Consider the following 19,668-nt stretch of genomic DNA (forward strand, 5'->3'; position numbering starts at 1 on the left):
ACGTGGGTAATGACGCCGGAAGGATTTGCCTTGGTCACATGACCTGGGTGCGAAGCCGTCTGACGTGTGTTTTCCGGTCGCTCCACGTCTGTACGCCGAAATGGCAGGAGTTAGGAGAAAAGCCCCTGGCCAACACTCTCAAGTGTGGGCAAAACTTCGAACATTATGGCAGGAAAAGCATTTAATTTTGTTCAAGCCAGAGTACACTCTTATGGTGGTGTCACTTCTCTGGTTGTTGGAAATTGGGATCAATGTATGGGTCATACAGAAAGTAGCGTGTAAGTAAAGCCATTGCTAGTTTGCTAGCATGCTAAGCGTTTTGCATGCATTCTAAACGTAGCTATTAGCTCAGCTAGCATTAGCAGGCAAGTCCCTGCCACCTGTCAAAGTATATTTACCCCCCTGCATGACCACGGCCATCACCTGCTGTCTACAACTTGAATTAAACTACTCGCGTGTGGTGTTTACTAATCTGTGCATTTTAAACACTTAATGAACAGATTCAAACAATCAATTTTACAAATGTTAGAAGGATTTATGATCATTAGCCATGTATTTAAATATCTACTTATTATTCAGACACGGAGATAGACTGGAAGGCGTACATGGATGAGGTGGAGGGAGTCATTAATGGTACCTACGACTACAAGGAGCTAAAGGGAGACACCGGCCCCTTGGTGTAAGTAAATCAAAAGTATACGTTTCATAATTGATCTCCGCTTCGAACCGTAACTACATTTAACTCAAGGTTTGTTGATCATTTTTCATCCAGCTTGAAATCAGCCCAAAAGTAGTTTTCAAGAACAAGAAGATCATTAAGTACTGATTCTGATCCGTCTGAAATTATTGCTATGAGTGAGTCCTCAAAAAAGAATGGATTAAACTATACTCATGATCTATCAATCGAAGTTCCACATTTTTGGGTATAAAATGAGAAATGATCATGGCTTGAGAATTACCATGCATTTAATTTAACAGTCTGATTGTGTTGTAGGTATCCTGCAGGGTTTGTCTACATCTTCACAGCACTGTACTACATCACCAGCCATGGGGTGAACATCCGTCTGGCTCAGTACCTCTTTGCTGCTTTCTACCTCATCACCCTGCTGCTCGTGTTCAGGATATATAATCGCACTAAAAAGGTCAGCCCAGACATGTTCATGGAATAGTATGGACTCATTTGAAAAACTCGACCATTCAAATGTTAGTTGTTACAATAGTGTCTATTCATAGGTGAAACACATCAGGCTTCAATCAGCAGATTTTGCTTTTGTCTGATAAATAGCTTTTGATTGAGTCTCACGATTGCAATTAGATTATTCCACATAACTGGACATACAAATCCGGAATGCATGAATACTTTGAGATGAGCCAACCGTGGAGTATTCAATCATATAGCTTGTATATTTGCAAATATTTACACGTTTATATTCAGGTATGTTGAACTTGCATTCCCGCAATCAGAAATAGACTTAAGTTCAACAGTGAGTGCATTGTGTTCATCTCAGTGTTGGACCATTGTTCTTCAGGGTGGTCCGCTACAGGTTGAAGCTGCAGTGTTTGTTTTAAGTCCTCTCCTTTTGCCTGGTTCCAGGTTCCTCCGTATGTGTTCTTCTTTGTGTGCTGCGCCTCATACCGCATCCACTCCATCTTCGTGCTGCGTCTCTTCAACGACCCGGTGGCCATGTTGCTCCTGTTTGGGGCCATCAACCTCTTCCTGGATGGACACTGGACTCTGGGCTGTGGCATTTACAGGCATGTATCACATTGTTTGTGTTAGTTAATCAATAGTGTTACTTCAATAGCGAATATTAAGAGAACCCAGTTATTTTTAGCACAGAGTCAAACAAGCTAACCACTAGACTTGCCTGCTTAATGCCTTATGTAACCTTACTTTCAGATTGTTTTTGAAATAATAATGGATTTGTTTCCATCCTTAAAATCGATCATCAATAATGTGCTTCTCTCTCCCTCTCTTTCTGACAGTTTAGCAGTGTCTGTGAAGATGAACGTGCTTCTGTTTGCCCCCGGCCTTCTCTTCCTGCTCCTGTCTGAGTTTGGGTTAATCAAGACCATCCCTAAGCTGACTCTCTGTGCAGCCATACAGGTGGGTGTCAGCCCGGCCGACACGCCCACATGCATGTCACGAGTCCTGTCTGATTCCATTAAAAAATGAGGTAGAGTAGGGGTTTCCTCTCTCAAGTACACTACCAATGTTGATTTTTATTTTCTTTTGATATTCAAAGCCCTATGTCCTATTAACTAATCTGTACTTATTGTTGAGTGTCGAGACATTTTGTCTGGTGTTGTACAGTGACAATCTGCTGTTTTGCCCTCAAACAAACCACCCACCACAGCTGCTGCTGGGCCTGCCCTTCTTGATGGAGAACCCCCTGGGCTACATGAACGGGGCCTTCGACCTGGGCCGCCAGTTCATGTTCAAGTGGACGGTGAACTGGCGCTTCCTGCCCGAGTGGCTGTTCCTGAGCCGCTATTTCCACCTTCTGCTGCTGTCCGCTCACCTGCTCACCCTGCTGCTGTTCGCCGTGCGTCGCTGGAAGAGGTGAGGCGGGGGGTCAGGGGGGCATGCTCTCGGGGAATGCTCCCGCAACCGCATATAGACTGGGAGATGGGACGACTCATTATTTGACATGCATGTATGTTTCAAATATGCGCGTGTTTGTGCATATAGATGTTAAGTTAAGCGTCGTTATTCATTTCTTTTATTGAGCTTTTTTTAAAGATTGCAATATCAAACCCTTAAATGTGCTATTTGTTTTGCCTTTATACCCCTAAGGTGTGTTCATTGTGTGCAAAATCAAAGTGACATTTGTTTTTAATCCTTTTTAGGCCCGGGCAAAGTGTTCTTGACCTGCTGAAGGAGCCGTCTAAGAGGAAGAACCCTGCTCAGAAGCACACAGAGGATCATATCCTTTACTCTCTCCCTCTGTTTTGTGGATGGATGGTCAATTTAACTATAAATGCACAAAAAAATATATGATTGAGTAATCCCTTTTACTACCGTTTCCAAAGTAAAAGTTATGACCGTTAGAATTATTGTGAAAATGCAAATTTCAAGGATAAGGATCTGCGATCTGTTCATTTAATTATGAGCCGATTCAGCGTCACTTTTTTACGCATGGCAGATCATATCATCCCTTAATGACGAATCACAGCTGGTGCTGATACTGTTTGCCTCAAACTTCATCGGGATGTGCTTCAGCCGCTCACTGCACTACCAGTTCTACGTGTGGTACTTCCACACTCTGCCCTTCCTGCTGTGGAGCGGAGGGGTCGAGAAGCTAGCCCCCCTGCTCAGGTCAGTGGAGACCCTCCGTCGGTTAAAGGTGCTGTGTGGAGGATTTAGTGGCATCCAGTGGTGAGGTTGTATAGTGCAACTAACAGTACAATTACAACATTCATATTATATTCCATTCCTGCCAAGTGTGTACTGCTAGATGCCACTCAATTCCACACATTGCACCTTTTAAAGGACCCCTATTTTAGCCATCAAGTCAATAAGATAAGGGCTAAGATATGGACTGTCGAAACTGGTAGGCTGGTGGTTTGATCTTGTATGATGATTTATTTACGTTGGATACATCGTACATGATGACACTACCACTTGATCTCACTACGCCTAACCCTGACAGGGTAGATTTCTAAATATTACATTTTGCAGGGGCACTTTTTTATTCAAAGATTTTTTAATAGTGAGGAATTCTATTTGGATTTGGCAACACATAAGAGAAGCTAGTAAAACCCCATAGCTTTTCTTCATCCTCTCCAGTTCTCAATCCTAACATGAGCCTTGTGTCTCCCCATCCTCGACCAAGGCTGCTGGTCCTGGGTCTCATCGAGCTCTCGTGGAACACCTACCCCTCCACGGAGTACAGCTCAGCGGCCCTCCACGCGTGCCACCTCGTCATGCTGCTGTCCCTGTGGCTGGCCCCGGGGCCTGCCCCCACCCCTACCCAAGACGAAGGAGCACCCGAAAAGGACAAGCAGCTCTAGGCTCCGTCCCAGCTAGACTCGGCCAACGCTGGAGCGTGGTTAAGGTCGGGGGCCGGACCGCTGACTTGAGTGGTTTCCGCCCGTCCCCCCCGACCCTCTCCCATACCCGCTTTGCCGCAGCAGACCCAGAGGCTCCCCCCCTCCCCCCGAGTGGACTGTCTTAAAATGGAGGAGCGTACCGGTCTGGCCGTGTCAGCTACTCACCGGGGGTCACCGCCAGGAGAGAGCTCACTGACCTGGGCTAGGGAGGGGGGCGGGGGGGTGATCACACCCGTGGCAGGCCAGGTGTGTGTGTTTGTGTGTGTAACTCCTGCGCTGTGGTTCAGCAGGGGAACCGAAGGGGGTCTCTCAGGTTCCGGTTTAAACTAGATTGGAGTCCAACGAGAGGGTTTCAGCGTTGAAGGAGAAGCTGTGAATGTTTGCTGTGCTGTAATATAGCTTGATGGAGAATGTTAGGGACGTGTGTGAGTGGACGTTTGCCACCGCCCCCCCTCCTCTGTATTTATATTGTCGAGTAATTGTCACCAAACCATACTTTAGAAAAATGGGCATCATTTACAAGTGCATCCATATTGGCGCAGTTTACTGAAAGAATATGTTCTGTTGTGTTGCAACAAGTGAAAGTCTAAGCTTTACGTTCAGCTGTGTGAGGAATGCGTTTTGTAGATCCACAGGCATGAGTCTGATGGCCAAAAATAGAATGCACTAGACAGGCAGATTCCTGCACAACTATGCTAGTGACAATCACGGCTCTTCAGCATTTATTGTATTTAACTTACCTTCTTATCTCAATGTGGCTCTTCTTCACAGAATTATCATTTTACGCTTCTTTTTTATTCAACTAACCAAGTGACCGGTTACCATGTTTGTTGTTTTTGGTGCAAATTCACTGTTTTCAAAGTGATTTTATTTTGTAAAACAATAAATTCAAATTATTGATTTATCATGGGTCAAATACATATACAAATCCACTCTTTATTGTTACCTGATTATGGTAGTAGTAGTAGTAGGCTATAAACGTTTTAATTAGTACTCCCACTCTCCCCTTGGGCATCAAAGTATATATTAGGAGCATATCCATCTAACATTCATATAAAGGCATGTATGTCATATGAATGCATAAATGACATCCAATTTATAAAAGGCAACTTGGTCAACGTGAAATGTCAAGTAGTCATGTCAGAGAGCAGTCTGAACAGAACCTTATCGCAAGGCATATCATGTGAAATCAATCTTGGCCAGGGCACACTCCATCAGCTTGGCCCTTACATTGAATTCCTACGGTGGCTTACTCGTGAATGCACTGGCACTGCCTATCTCCAGGGCCCTAACCGTTTCAATCACTACTGCTATACTTGGCATCCCCCTCTGTTGCCCCCCGCCGCTCTCACATGTTGTTGGGGTTGTAACACAGCATGTTGAGCTGGATGTTCTCGTCCCAGTGGCGCAGCAGCAGGAACAGCTGCCTGGCCGCCCCCTTCAGCGCGGCCAGGTCCACCTCCTCGGGCAGCCGCTGGCCGCGCAGCCAGAAGTCAGCCTTGGCCGCCACCATCTCCCACTCCATGAAGTAGCCGGCGCAGCGGTGCTCCAGCCAGGCCAGAGCCACGGCCGTGGCCCAGCTGCAGCCCACCACGTCCTCCCGCTCGGCCCCCCGGCCCTCCGCCGCTGCCGCCGCCGCCGACGGGTCCACCGGAGAGCCCTCGCAGGCGTCCGTCTCGGAGCCGCGCCCGCTGTCCGGCTGGCCCTGGGAGACCTGCAGCTCCAGGGAGCCCTCCTCGGAGCTGGGGAGGTCGGTCGCAGCGGTCGCCGGCGGGTCGCGCTCGGACTGACGCCTCGGCCGCGCCCGGGGCTCCAGGCCGAGAGGCGCGTGGTCGGGGGTGTGGTGGAAAGGGGGCACCGGGGGTCTGGGGAGGGAGGAGGTGGTGCAGATGTGGGGGTGGGAGGCGGGCTTGCCGGCGATGGGACAGGTGCAGCGGAAGGGGGGGCCGAGGCTCCTGCGGTGAAGGCTGTAGGGGGAGGCCCTCTTCAGGCGGTCCAGGGGGATCTGGAGGCAGTCGGAGTAGGTCTCCGTCAGGAGGAAGGCCCCCGACGCCAGCTGCAGGCGCACCTGAGGACACAGCGGCTCGGTATTCGTCATCACAGCATCTATATTCAAGCCCACGGTGTGTATTTCTGGGTCATCTCGTGCGGTTTCATGTCATGAGTGATTTCCGTCTGTCGGCCTCATCACCAGCGGCAGGTAGTCTGGCGCTTCCGTCTCGGCTTGTCTCTCCGTCTCGGCCGACAGACAGTGGGTCTTGAGAGGAATGTGCTTTCCGGATGACACAGAGGACCTCAGTTTGCCCAGGGGGAACCTGCACACGCACACAAACACACGCACACACACACACGTGTTAATTCACCACTGAAAACCCTTGGGTTGTCGCTTGGAAGTTTGCGGAATGGTTTGAGAACATGCTTGATAGTTCTGAGAGGGCCCGTGTCAGGTGAAGGCCCCACCTGGTGCCGAAGAAGCTCTCCATGGATTTGCTCTCGACTGAACGCTGGGAGCGCGAGCCTGAGGCGGGGGGCACCACGGCAGGGGGGCTGGAGGGGTACCCACCGCCGCCAGCGTCTGAAGAGTTACCAACAGTAAATCCACAGTTTACATTTCAACCTTCTCGCATACTATAAGGTAAAGGACGTAGTTAGAAAGAAGGCCATAAGGGCTGGTTACAGGTCTTACTTGAATCCCAGGATGTAAGGCTACATGGTGATGCTGGGGTCTCATCCTTATCTGAGAGTAAGAGACAAAGGGAATTATATTCACAGAATTTTTTCGATTTAAATTACAACCTTTATTTACCTTTATTTAAGAATAATCTCACCACAGTGAAATCACACAAAAAAAAAGACATACAGTATAAAAAGTATAAAAATACACATACAGTCATGGTATTAGGGTCACGATAGTTTAGGGTGTTGACTTGCAGCCAAAATGCACCGGGTTCGAACCCCGAGGTCCACCGTCCTCCCGTACCCCTTACCCCTACCTACTCCTTGATCGTGTTAATCTGAGTTCCCCTGCGTCCCTCTAGATGAGGGTCCTCTGAGAGGCCTGAGTGGTAGTTCACTATAGCACTGTGATCCAGTATACCCGTGGAGTTCCAGGGCTCTTCTATGTCTTCGCTGTCCCTGCTGGAGCGCCGGCGGCCCAGCCCCAGAGAGTAGGCCCTCTGCCTGAGACTGCCTGACTGGGAGCCCTGGCCCGTCCCCAGACGCTCGTCTGCACACGCACAGTGACCACAATAGAGCCTCATCCACAATGTTGTTCAGATCGGAACTTTATACGTACTAGATCACATCACATTTTAGACAACAAGCTATGAATGATATTATGAATGATGAACAATATGAATGACGGTGATGAATGGCGTGCTGGTGTCTCACCTGCTCTGACCTCCAGGCTGCCGGCCAAGCCTGTGGCAGTGCTGCGGTCGGTGGCAGCGAAGGTGGTGTACATGCAGATGATGTTGCAGCGCTTGCTGGTCTGGATGGCTTTCACTCTGTAGCGCTTGGCCGGGCCTGAGAAAAGCACAAACATTCATGCCGGCATAGAAAGTACAGTAAGTGTGTTGTCAACAATTACCACAACAGGCTTTATGTCCTTAACCTAAAATAAACTTTCATTGCATTTCTGATTCCTAGTCTTCTCTGCACTGTGTCAAATTGTTTTTATATATATATATTATATATATTGTTCTCCACCTCATTTGTAAGTGTATTTGGATAAAATTGTGTGCTGAAAGGACTAAATGTAAACGGTTTGGAAGAATATTTTCAAAGGTTTATGTGTGAGGCAATCAAGAAATAAATAATCCTAAAACCACCCACCATGCTCGATGTCGCTCTCCTTCTCCGCCATCTTCTCAAAGTCTCTGATGACGGAGCGGGCGGTCAGCTGGTGGAGCATCTCCTCCCAGGGGTCCTCGTATTCCCCCTCCCTCCCGCCCTCCTCCTCTCCGCTGTCGGGGCTGCCCTGCTCCTCGGGGGCCCACAGGGAGCGGAGGTCCACCGTGACCTCCCAGGACATGGGCTGGCCCCCCAGCAGGCCGTGGATGACTGAGCGGCACTGCCTGGGAGGGGGGGTCTCCTGGGGCTCGGCGCCGGTGAACAGGTAGTCTGGGTCTGTGAAGTGGTCCCAGTCCAGAGGGGAGGCGGGGAACAGAAGCCCGTCTGATGGAGAGAGAGAGAGATGGATGGATGGATGGACGGACAGATAGATATGGTTAGATAGATAGATAGAAAGATAGATATATAGATAGACAGACAGACAGACAGACAGATAGACAGATAGATAGATAGATAGATAGATAGATAGATAGATAGATAGATAGATAGATAGATAGATAGATTGATAGATTGATAGATTGATGGACAGACATACAGATAAATATAGATAGATAAAGAAAAGCTAGATAGACAAATTTATATATAGATACAAAGGTAGCCTGATAAAGAGATAGATAGAGACAGATTACTGTAAATTGAGAAACAGAAACAATGATGGAGGAAACTAGACACTTCAATAAATTAATACATTCGAGTAGAAAAACAAAAGAAAGGAGGAAAGGTAGAAAGAGAGCAGAGGGCTGAGGGAAGAGGGATCCTTTATGGGGGGCGGCTCACTGGAGTCCGTGAGGCTCCTGCGGGCGAGGGCCCCTCTAGGGGTGGAGTAGGTCTCTCCGTCGCTCTCCTCCAGCCGGCCGCCCAGGGTCTGGTCGAAGGACACCCTCTCCAGCGCCCTCCGCAGGCGGTGCATGTCCAGGTCGCCCTGGGGAGAGGAGAAGCTCCTGGCCGCCATGGTGGAGCGTACCAGAGCCCGCTGTCTCTTGCGGGCGTCCTCCACCGCAGACAGCCGCCCGCTCGGGGTCTCGGGGGTGGGGAGGGGGGGGGACAAAAGAGGTCTTTACTAAACAAATGACCAAAAACAGAGATACAACAAAAATAAACAGACACTCCAGCTTTTGGGAGTAAAAGTAGGGTGATAGCATTTCTGTTGACCTCATTAGTTTCTTATTAGCGGTACCCAGATGCACCGCTCTGAACAGCAACAAGTAAGAGAAACACATACAGTGCCTGATAGGGTACAAGCCATTATAAGCCTAATTAACTTGCTGGAACCTAGAATTAGCCGGGTTTTAATGTCATTAGTTTTACCCTCTTGCTACTGTTAGTGCTTTCAGAGGAGAGGTCCTGTTGCCACGGCGACTCGGACCAGCGGGACAGCGACGTCTTCTGCTCCAGCGCTGGCATCTTCTCCAGGCCCTGGGGCAGGGACCCCGCTTCCATCATGGGCCCCGGGCGGGAGTCCAGGGGGAAGGAGGGGCCCCCGGCCGCCTCGGACATGGAGGGGGTGTTGGTGTGGGTGTGGGGCCGCGTCAGGAGGCCCCGCTCGCTGCTGAGGGAGCAGCGAGTCAGGACATACTGCTCCTGGATGTAGGAGCGCCCCTGGATCCTCTTCCTCACGTCACTGGTCCCGTCCTGCTCCACACCTGGACCAGGCCCAAAGCTAAGAATCAAGGATCAGCCCCATATGTGTGCTAGGAGGCAGAAAAGGTGGATGCAGAACAGAAAAACAAGCTAATCTCACAGTCTCTTTGGACAAAAGTGTCTGCTAAATGATTAATTGGGGTCAATCGTAACTCTAAACTGTGGGTCGATGAATACCTTTGTCCTCTCACGGCAGGGAACAATGATCATTCATGCATAGGAGCGTACAAAAAAAATGACACATTGAGGCTTGGTAGAGGGTAGATGCTGTGTGTGTCTCAGAAGAGTTGATTAGTCTCCCCACCTCCTCCTGTTGTAAAGAGTGTGCCCCCTGGAGGTTCTGACCTGAGCTGCTGCTCGGGTCGGCCTCCCGGGCGCAGGAGAACTCAGAGGAGATCTCCCTGGAGATCTCCTTCAGCGCGTCCTCCAGCTCCGTCACGTCCGTGGACGCCATCCCGGGGAGGAGGTCCGAGGTGGAGGGCGGGGACAGCTCGTCATTGGAAAGCCCGAACACAGAGCCGGTGGAGCCGCGACTGGCCCTCTTGTCATCCCGTCCGTTAGCCTATGGTGAGACAGGGATAGGTATGAGAGTGGCATCTGTCTGTCTGGCAGGGCATCATTTGAGTTATCACATGATAAATGTGAATACATCTTTTTTATTTTTATTTAAAGCCCCTACCTCCATTTTTTTGCCTTTGTAGTCCGACATATCGTAGAGAGTACAGTAGCCAATCAGCCGGTTCCCAGGGTAGAGGGGAGGGATCTCATTGGGGGAGAGAAGAGCCTCCATGTTCTCAGGGAGGTACCAGTCGATCCGCAGGTCAGTCAGCACAGGCTCAAAGGCCTTCTTCAGTGACTTTATTAACTGAGAACGTTTGATATACCCATAACCATTACTATTACAATGAACAAATATAGGTGTGAATAATGACATCAACAAACGTATTATTATAAACCAATCTCTTTCCATTTGAATTCACACGTTCTCCACTGTGTGGCAGTGCTGTCACTTCTCCAACCTTTGGCTGAAGTCTCTCCTCCTCATCCAGGAACTCCGTGCTTCCCCCAGTTAGCTTGGCCATGCCCTGCAGCAGCCTTCTGCAAGCGCGCGGGCCCAGGCCTACACCAAAACACCTGCACAGGTGATGCTTGGGGTTAATCCATGAAGGACTGAATTAATTCATTCATTTCTGAATAGATGAATGAATGAGGTAATTCTAGGCAAATCTTTCCTCTACTTCTATTCATTATGTGTAACTTATACAATTGACTCCCTCTTATCACATGATTAAGCATCAACCTGATCATGTTCACTGGTAGAAGCGCGTTGAGGCATATTGAACACATGGAATGAACTACTGCCTTGGTCGCTGCGGGTATATTTAGTGGCCTCAAGACGGACAGAACCGTTATTTGTGACGCAGAGAGAGAGCGAGAGCGAGAGCGAGAGAGAGAGCGAGAGCGAGAGCGAGAGCGAGAGAGAGAGAGAGAGAGAGAGAGAGAGAGAGAGAAAGAGAGAGAGAGAGAGAGATTACAAGCCATTTGGCTAATTAGTCTGTGAAGGATAGAGGACAAACGGAGCGGGAAGCTACAGCATTAATGGCTCTGGAACCACAAGGGACCCGTCTGGATGGCAGTAAATTAATCAAAATAAAGATAATACTGTTGTGAAACTCCTGAACTTGCCCTAACTTTGTGTGTATAGCAATATACTGTATATCCACACATACACATAACGCATTTTTGTTTATTGTATCATCTGTTTTAGTATTTTATTATTTATAAAATCATAGCCTAAATGTTATGTTCATTATATGTTATTAAGCATCTAAAAGCTGTATAAACCTAGTGTGCCGGTCTAATTTATGAGAGTGACTAGATAGGGGTTTGACAGCAGCGTTAATCAGCCTTAACCTTGAGTGGACTGTTTTCAGTGTTACCATGCCCACGTAGTACCTCGTCCTGACAGCTAAAGTCCAGCGCTACAGCGGAGAATACTGATGAGGGAGGGGCAGCCTAGATGGAGGGACTGGAGTCTAGGGAGCGGAGGACTGGGAGGGAGAGTGGCGGAGGTTGAGGTGTGTGGGGGGGGGCGGGACACACTGCAGCGGAGAGCACTCAGAAGGATTAGTGGGCGGGGCCGTGGACCGCCGTCGCCCCTTCCTGGCAACTTTCCCTTTTGTCTTTTTTGCACGGCTCTGACTCCTTAAAGTGGAACATTAATATTTCTGACCCGGTCATATCTGTTACTCGTTTAAAGGGGTATGTGGGGTTGTTTTTGTTTGTTTATTTAGTTTTCAATTACTTTTCCAATTTAACCATTATATGCTAGTCACACTGTAAATTACTACTGTGTATTCTATTTGATTCTATAAAGTATATAAAATATCAAGTATATATTATAGTACATGATACATATAATATACTGCATAATAGATGCCATACACTATATTATAAACTCTATATATACAATAACCTATAATATACATTATACTGTATATTTAGCGTCTGTATTTTGTCCTGTATATTTTATACTTTAACACTACTTCTACTACTATATACTTTTCCTGTAAATAATAAACTCTTAGCTACTAGCGTAAACCACTACCATTAACCAGTGTGGTACTGTAATGAACTATCGTCCAGTGCGATCACTAAATGTTCCCCGCTCTCCATGATGAAAGCGGGTTCCTCCACCACGGACTGTCGCAGTACCTGGCCGTGCATGTGTTCCTGCGCACCAGCTCCAGCACCTTGCCCACGCCGCTGACCGCCCCGTCCGTCACCACGAACACCTGCCGGGGGCAGGTCCGCTGCACGGGCTGCTGGAACACCCAGGACAGCGCCCCCTGCAGGTTGGTGCCCCGCATGTCGGCCCGCATCCTCTGGACGTACTCACAAGCCTGCGCCAGAGTCACCTAGAGGGGCCGGGGGGAAGGGTGTTGGGAGCGCCAGGGAGGGAGAGGTCGGGGGGAGAGCGAGATAGAGGGAGGGGGAAAAAGGAGAGACGGAGAGGGGGAGAGTTTTGGGAAAGTGAGGGAGGGAAAGGGTAGGGGGGAGAGAGGGAGGGCAAAAGAGGGCGAGGGATAGAGATGGGGAGAGACATGGGGTTAGAGGGAGAGAGCGAGAGAGACAGAGGAGCGAGCCATAGTGAGGTACAGAGAAGGATCGAGAAAGAGAGAGAGAGAGAGAGAGAGAGACATAAAGATAAAACTTGATTAGGTTAGGTTAGTGCAGATACCTCCGGCAGTGAGGTGAGCCTCAGCCAACAACACCTGCCCCAAAGCTCTGCCGCTTCCTGCACAAACAAACTCAATGCATGTCTGTGTTGCTGCGATGCATCCACCCCTGTTTGACCTCACATGTGCCAATTAGCAAACGCAGAGTGTGTGTGTGTGTGTGTGTGTGTGTGCTGGTGTATGTGCTTGTGTGTGCGTTGGCGAGTGTGTGTGTGTGTGTGTGTGTTTGACTTTAGAGAGGAAGAGCTGAAGCTACCTCGGTCTAATATAGACAGAGTAAACACACACAGGGTAACTAACACCTGCCTTGAAGCTGCCTCAAATCACACCATGGGCAAACATGGAGGGGGGGGGAGGGGTCTCCTACCACGGTTAAAATGCATGAAAGGTCACCATATGGTCCGCTGTATGTGTAATGACTGTCCTCGCAGACCCCTGGACCGGCTAGAACCTGATACCCCCGGCTGCTACGGCAACCCCAGGAGCCGGCCTGCTGCCTGACTACTGAGTGGGAAGGGGCCGCGGGACACAAGCTCCCAGCATGCTCCTCTCACGTTTCACCACGCAGGCCTCGCCGCAAGGCAGGTTTACGTAAGATCTGGGATTTGAGCCCGATTTATGAGAGCCCCTATCAACCTTGTAAAGTATGGATTTGTAATTTCTTACCCACCATGATTGATTTATTAACACTATAAGATCTTCTGCAATGATTTTTAAAGCACGTTAAGCTAGATTTACATTTAGCGGGAATGAATGTTGCCCTACGTCAAAAAAAGGGAAGATGATACTGGTTTGTTGGAGGTAGTAATGGTAATGCTAGGTAGCAATGCTGATGCTATTGACACTCACGTCGTTGCACAGCTTGCTGGAGGTGAACAGGGCCTTGATGGTGGTCCCGAAGCCCACGATGTTGAGCATGGTGCCCGGGGGCAGGCTCTTCAAGGCTACCACCATACCCTCCTGTCAGAATCACAACAAACAGGGCTCAGTTCAAACGGCTCACAAACAATTATACAAATGTTCCTCCCTTTCTCCCTCATCATAAGGAACCAAGGTTCAAATCAAGGGGTACTTGACACAACTTTTATCTGAGTTCAATTGCTTCATAGGACCACACATACCTTCAAAACATCTTGAAATGGGAGGAGAAGATGTGTGAAAAGTTGCTGTTCCAGTTACTACATGTTACGAGCTCATTATGTTACAGCAGATGATTGTATCACAAGTGACATATTGCGACTTCAGATGCGTGTCATTTTGGAAGCAGGTTGGGGTGAGGCTGATCTTCCTCAGCCACATTCACAACCCATCCCTCCCCTTTAGACTCGAGCCAAACCTTCCCCAAGCTCCATTGGGAGACTGCGGCTCAACGCCAAGCTGACCCAGACGGGCTCCTCTCCTCGGCAGCGAGCACTGCTCTGACCTCCTCTGCAGCTCACCTTCACCCGGCGGATGTTGGTGCCGCTCATGCTGCCGCTGCGGTCCACGAGGAACACCAGCTCCCTGGTGGCCTTGTGGAGGTCCAGGGGGTCTCCCAGCAGGTCCGGGCAGAAGTTGAGCATCAGCACCGGGCTGCTCATGATGTCCTTGTGGTAGCGCTTCCTCACAAACTCCAGCTGAGGGTGGAGAGGCCAGCATAAGGCAGAGCTTATGATGGGGGATGGCTGACAATAATGGTGATGATGATGGCGATGATGGTGATGTAGATGATGGCGGTGGTGGGGATGAGGATGAAGATCCAAACCCATTTACCTTCTTCTCAGGTTCAGACTCCTTCCGGGCACATCGGATGTAATCCCGGCGTGCACACATCTGTTTTTCAAACTGGCTGAAGGAGAGCCTGCCTCTCTCCAAGATGACCAATGGGCTGTGAGGCTCTGGGGAAGGGGTTTGAGCGGGGGTCAATCAGGGGCCGACAGATACATGCATCAAGTCAGTGAAGTGAAGCCAGTAGGATTAAAAAACCCAAATAGAGGAGCGTCATGTGTATGTGACTGACCGCTGAGGTGCAGGATGACCTCGATGTGCCGGTCGTAGGGGTGCTCCTGGGCCAGGGTGATGTAGGTGGAGGAGGCGCTCTGGGCGCTGGGGTCCGCATCGGCCCTCAGGGCGTGGGTGGGGCTCTCCAGGCCTGGGGCGGAGGGTACAGTCAGGTACGGAGGAACCGATTGACTTTACAATAATAATAAGGGTACATTAATTCACCATTAACTAACGTTAGCAAATATTTAGGATGGATGTAGATTCGTGTAGATTCGTACTTTAGATAAAGTATTACAGTCACACTTTATTATCCATATGAAGGAGCACTATTAACTATTTGGTAGACGCTTTGATCCAAATTGTCTCACTGGAAATAATTGCAGATATAGGCGGTGGTTAATAAGCATCCTGCTTAAGGATGCCCAGAGGTAGGCTGTAGACATTAGGGTTCAAACCTAGAACCTTTTGGCTGGGACTCAAACACCCGACCCACTAGAACATCCTGCCCTGTTAGATGCAGTGAAATGCCTCGTGTCTATTTATAGATGACATTTGTTTTCAAAAGAAGACTTATTCAGATTTCAGTCTTTAAAAAAAAAAAAAGACTTATTCAGAATTCCGTCTCAGCTTGTTCAGCTTCCTTCCAGGTCCGTAACAGGGGTACTGAAGGACCCACCAGCCAGCAGGCAGGCCCCTCGGACCAGCAGCTGGAAGTTGAGCTCGTAGGGCACCGGGTTGGCAGCTGGGCTGGTGAAGATGAGATGGGCGCACCCAAGCTTGGTGCCAAGGGCTGGCTCCGGCTTGCCCGAGGTCCCACCGAAACAACTGGTCCCCCTGAGGGGACCCAAGGGACCGTAAGAACGGCTCTTTTAGAACGTGTGGTGGAACCTCTGAGAGACATGTAGCAGCAGATCGGTACAATCCGCACCAACACGCGTTGTTCCTACCCTATTTCATCAGATTTCCCGCCGGTTTCGCTCTTGCCGGCCCCCAGCGGCCCCGTGACGACGGGGGTGAGCAGGGAGGGGTAGGCGATGCGTATGGCCCCGTTCTCCAGCGTGGGCAGCTCCAGGGTGGTGCTGATGATGATGGACACCATCTCCAGGGGCCCGATGACGCCCGTGCCCACGATGAAGGTGGTTCTCTCCAGGTCGTCGTCCAGGATCAGGTGCCCTTCGCACGGAGAACATTCCAGACGTTATCTCCACGCCGTGGGATTAAAGAGATACCAGAGGTGTAACTCAAACTTTAAAGGTTCCAAAATTAGTTATTTGTTTATAGTTATAGTTAAGGTTTTTTTTTTTTATCAAACCTTTATTTATTGACTTTATAAAAGTCTCATTGAGATTTCAAACTCTTTTCCAAGAGAGACCTGACAAAGAGTGTTAGTGATTTAACTTAACTGCTATCTTCTTCTGTCTTTATGGTCTAATGTATAAGACGTGTCCACGTTTCCCCTCTGTCATATGATGTCATTCTATAACTGAAATACTGCACTTTCGTTTGATATAGGGTTGTACTAAGTGAAAGCCATTTAAACGAGCAGGCAGCCAGCCAAAGTCTGTTTAGCCTGCGCTGTTGCCTGCCCTCACAGACTTGCCCATTAGCTGGAATGAGACCGGGTGAAGGCCAGCCATGGCACGTCAATGGCTGTATTCATAATCATTTTTTAACCCCTGAGTGATTATTATGAAAAATTATAAAATTATCGTTATTTTTTTTACTTGTAGACGCAACATTTCTTTGGTTCATTTAAGCTGTAATGCAATGCATTCCTCAGTGCTCAGACATTTCTCTCTTGCCTGTGTATTCCACAAGACTTAATTGGCCTTGCGGTTGAGGGGAAGCACTAAAATGGGGTCTTCCAGTGGCAAACGTAATCACGTTAGGCTGATTACTGCCCAATAATTGTTGGTCTGATTTATGCGCCGGCTCAGTCAGGACATAGGGAATACCGGCAGCTCATGGTTTAACACACGACACAGACGACTTATCGAATTTCCTATCTGCAGCTCCTGGATGATATCATACCGGGAAAGCCTTATGACATAATGCATACAAAAACTCATCGTAATCAAACCCCGTGCTACGATGAGCAGCACAAGACAACGCCCCCCCCCCCCCCCCCCCCTCACCGTTGGTGCACCTCATGTCCAGGCTGGAGCCCCCACAGCAACCCCACAACTCCCCTCCGTCCCCCCCGCCGTCCACAGGTACCCCGGGGCAGCAGTCCAGGCAGCAGTCCCTCAGCTTCCCCCGGCTCTGGATCTGCACGCCCACCAGCCGGCCCGCGATCACCGCCTCGAAGCCCACCACCACCTCCTTCTCCCCCAGCGGGTACACAAACACACCTGGAGGCAGAGGACAGGGATGGATCAGTAAACAAGGCCGCGTCACACATTCAACCAGACCAGGTCTTGGCTTTACTTTAACGGTACCCTGAACAGAACAAATAAGGGTACCGGGTTTGATACCCAATGTATGCATGTTCCCTGTAGCCATCCCCTAGCAAGACGCCTGAGTTAAATGAGGGGCTTTGGATGAAGGTGTTTTCTTCATAAACTGCGTTCTTCTGGACTTTTCCCTGGAGACGTGCCGCATGAGCAGTGGGAGGTAAAGCCCTGAAACCCACAGCGGCCCATCACCTTCTATGGCCTCGGGGTCTGTGTTGGCGTAGGTGAGGTCCGCGGTGACGCCCAAGGAGCATCCGTTGGCACACGAGCGGATGCAGGAGGCCTGGAGGAGCAGGGGCTCCCAGGTGCTCCGGTTCCTCAGGCCCACCATGTCGTCTCTGAACCCCGGCCGACCCACAGCCCTCTGCAACACGCGCACATACACAGGGACGGAGAGGGGTCATGAGCCCCCGGCGTTCAACACAAAACGACTCCCGAGTTAAGCAACACTGTGGTGGTCCATTAACAGGGCAACCAAATAAATTATGAACTAATAGATGCACGTATATAAAATCAACTTGTGTGGCCTACGAATATAACAAAGTGTAATTCAAAGGAGCAGTTAATGATTTTAAACCATATGCATGCAAATTCATCCTTAATCAACAACCTGGTACCCTCAAAATGGTTTATTGTTGATGGAATCTTTTTTTTCACTAATTGCTTACTCTTACTGTCAACAGAATAAAACACAAAAGGTTCATATAAACTAGTAAATAGTAGTCTATAACTTTATTGGCTACAATATAAACATGACTGCAGGTGTTAGGTAAATATAGGGAAAATAAATATTTGCTTTGTAGTTGAATAAAAGTATATTGTTCCCTAAAATAGAGCTCCTAGAATAGAGGGGGGAATGTTCCCGATGCTTTTCCATCCCTGACAGAACACATAATGCATGCGCAGCCCATGTGAATGTGCATTTAAGAGCTGGGGTTTTCCAGCCATGGCTTTATCATAGCAACCTTTAGGACGCTTAGTGTAATCCCAGAGTGTTCTCTATACATTAAGTGGATCTTATTTTACAACAGCTGCCTTCAAATGCATAGTGAAAGAAGGTAGGACTTAACTTTATGTTTATTTCCTTTGTGGGATACATCTGTTTAGTTTACAGCTGGTCACCTGCTCCTGGACAAGCATCTCAACCCCCCCCCCCCCTTAACACCCCTTAGTACCTTAGCAACCACCCATGGGTGACATTGGGGCAATCATTAACTTACTGGCCAGCATTTACTAAACTATTTGTGTCATTTTCAGCATGGGCTGTGGATGCTTTCTCTCTGGAGATCTCATGCAGATCAGGCAGTAGTAGTCTTTCTCTCTGACCTAGCTGCTAGGTGCAGGGGGGAATGGCATAGGAGAGGTTCATACGATTTATATTGTTTAATGAACTTAGAGTAAACATTAATTTTATTGCCAATATAAACCGTACTTGGCTTTTAAATGCATGTATTGTCATAAGTATGCATTTTACCTAAAAAGATACTGAAGTTATAGAAATAACAGCATCACGGTACCTGAAAAAAACCCCACAATATATCACTCAAGTGGAAGCAGGTGTAGACACCACAGAATCTGTTCAGCGACCAGTCGATAGAGTGTGTGTGTGTGTGTGTGTGTGTGTGTGTGTGTGTGTGTGTGTGTGTGTGTGTGTGTGTGTGTGTGTGTGTTTGCTCTGGTCCAGGTAATGGTCCTTTCACATCTACCATTTTAAGTAGATCAACAGCCTCCATCTGGCTACCGTACTCCCAACTAGAACAGGCAAATAAATGTCAGCTTTTTGAAGTGGGCCAAAACTAATGCAACACAAAGTACACGTACTGCACAAAGTACACACAGAGGAAAAACAAAGAAGCTTTGTAGCATGCCACTCTGATGACAGAATAAATAAGATGACCAAATATGATTTTGTGTCTGTATTTATATTCCTGTTACACTCAATGCCCACAGGCATTCTCACAAACAAACACAAGCACAAAAACACACACACAGACACACACACATACACACACACACACACACACACACACACACACACACACACACACGCACACACACACACACACACACAATGATAAACGATGAAAATGTGCTTAAAGGTTAACGGTAGGGATGGGAGCATTGAGTTGTACTCTCTCTCACTCTTCTCTCTCTCTCTCATACACACACACACACAAACACGCACATGCACACACACACACACACACACGCATAAATAAACAGGTTGAAGTTGCCTCTGGACCTCTCTGACATAACATAATACATATTGACAGTGGCTGACTGTACTGTAATTCAAGATACACTCCTAGTGCAGGTCTATTACACATGGTGATGAATGACACATTATGTATTATTAAGTTGACTCAGGTTGACTTAGATGCTCAGCATTCAGGCTATTTTCAAAGCTTTGTATTTCTTTCCAGATTGTGCATCAGCACATCTGCCCC

General features: G+C 48.6%; 2 protein-coding genes across 2 annotated transcripts; one reads left to right on the forward strand and one right to left on the reverse strand.

The window, feature by feature from the left end:
• The first annotated feature begins 90 nt into the window (after nucleotides 1-90).
• Nucleotides 91-4,954, forward strand: alg3 (ALG3 alpha-1,3- mannosyltransferase). Its single transcript, XM_079750951.1, has 9 exons — nucleotides 91-278; nucleotides 580-679; nucleotides 995-1,142; nucleotides 1,595-1,755; nucleotides 1,987-2,107; nucleotides 2,358-2,563; nucleotides 2,851-2,926; nucleotides 3,174-3,319; nucleotides 3,837-4,954. Exons 1-9 carry the CDS (start codon nucleotides 101-103, stop codon nucleotides 4,012-4,014), a joined length of 1,314 nt encoding a protein of 437 aa, XP_079607077.1. The 5' UTR covers nucleotides 91-100; the 3' UTR covers nucleotides 4,015-4,954.
• A 447-nt stretch (nucleotides 4,955-5,401) lies between these two features.
• On the reverse strand, nucleotides 5,402-17,552 carry vwa5b2 (von Willebrand factor A domain containing 5B2; the record flags this gene model as incomplete). Its single annotated transcript, XM_079751407.1, has 21 exons — nucleotides 5,402-6,121; nucleotides 6,245-6,368; nucleotides 6,514-6,628; nucleotides 6,740-6,790; nucleotides 7,151-7,279; nucleotides 7,444-7,578; nucleotides 7,888-8,229; nucleotides 8,683-8,926; nucleotides 9,214-9,548; nucleotides 9,892-10,108; nucleotides 10,226-10,411; nucleotides 10,566-10,680; nucleotides 12,262-12,464; nucleotides 13,635-13,745; nucleotides 14,225-14,401; nucleotides 14,538-14,662; nucleotides 14,785-14,916; nucleotides 15,445-15,602; nucleotides 15,716-15,941; nucleotides 16,904-17,119; nucleotides 17,414-17,552. 21 exons carry the CDS (start codon nucleotides 17,550-17,552, stop codon nucleotides 5,402-5,404), a joined length of 4,200 nt encoding a protein of 1,399 aa, XP_079607533.1.
• Nucleotides 17,553-19,668: the final 2,116 nt, after the last annotated feature.

The sequence above is a fragment of the Pollachius pollachius genome, assembly GCF_949987615.1.
Source record: "Pollachius pollachius genome assembly, chromosome: 14".
Taxonomy (NCBI): Eukaryota; Metazoa; Chordata; class Actinopteri; order Gadiformes; family Gadidae; genus Pollachius; species Pollachius pollachius.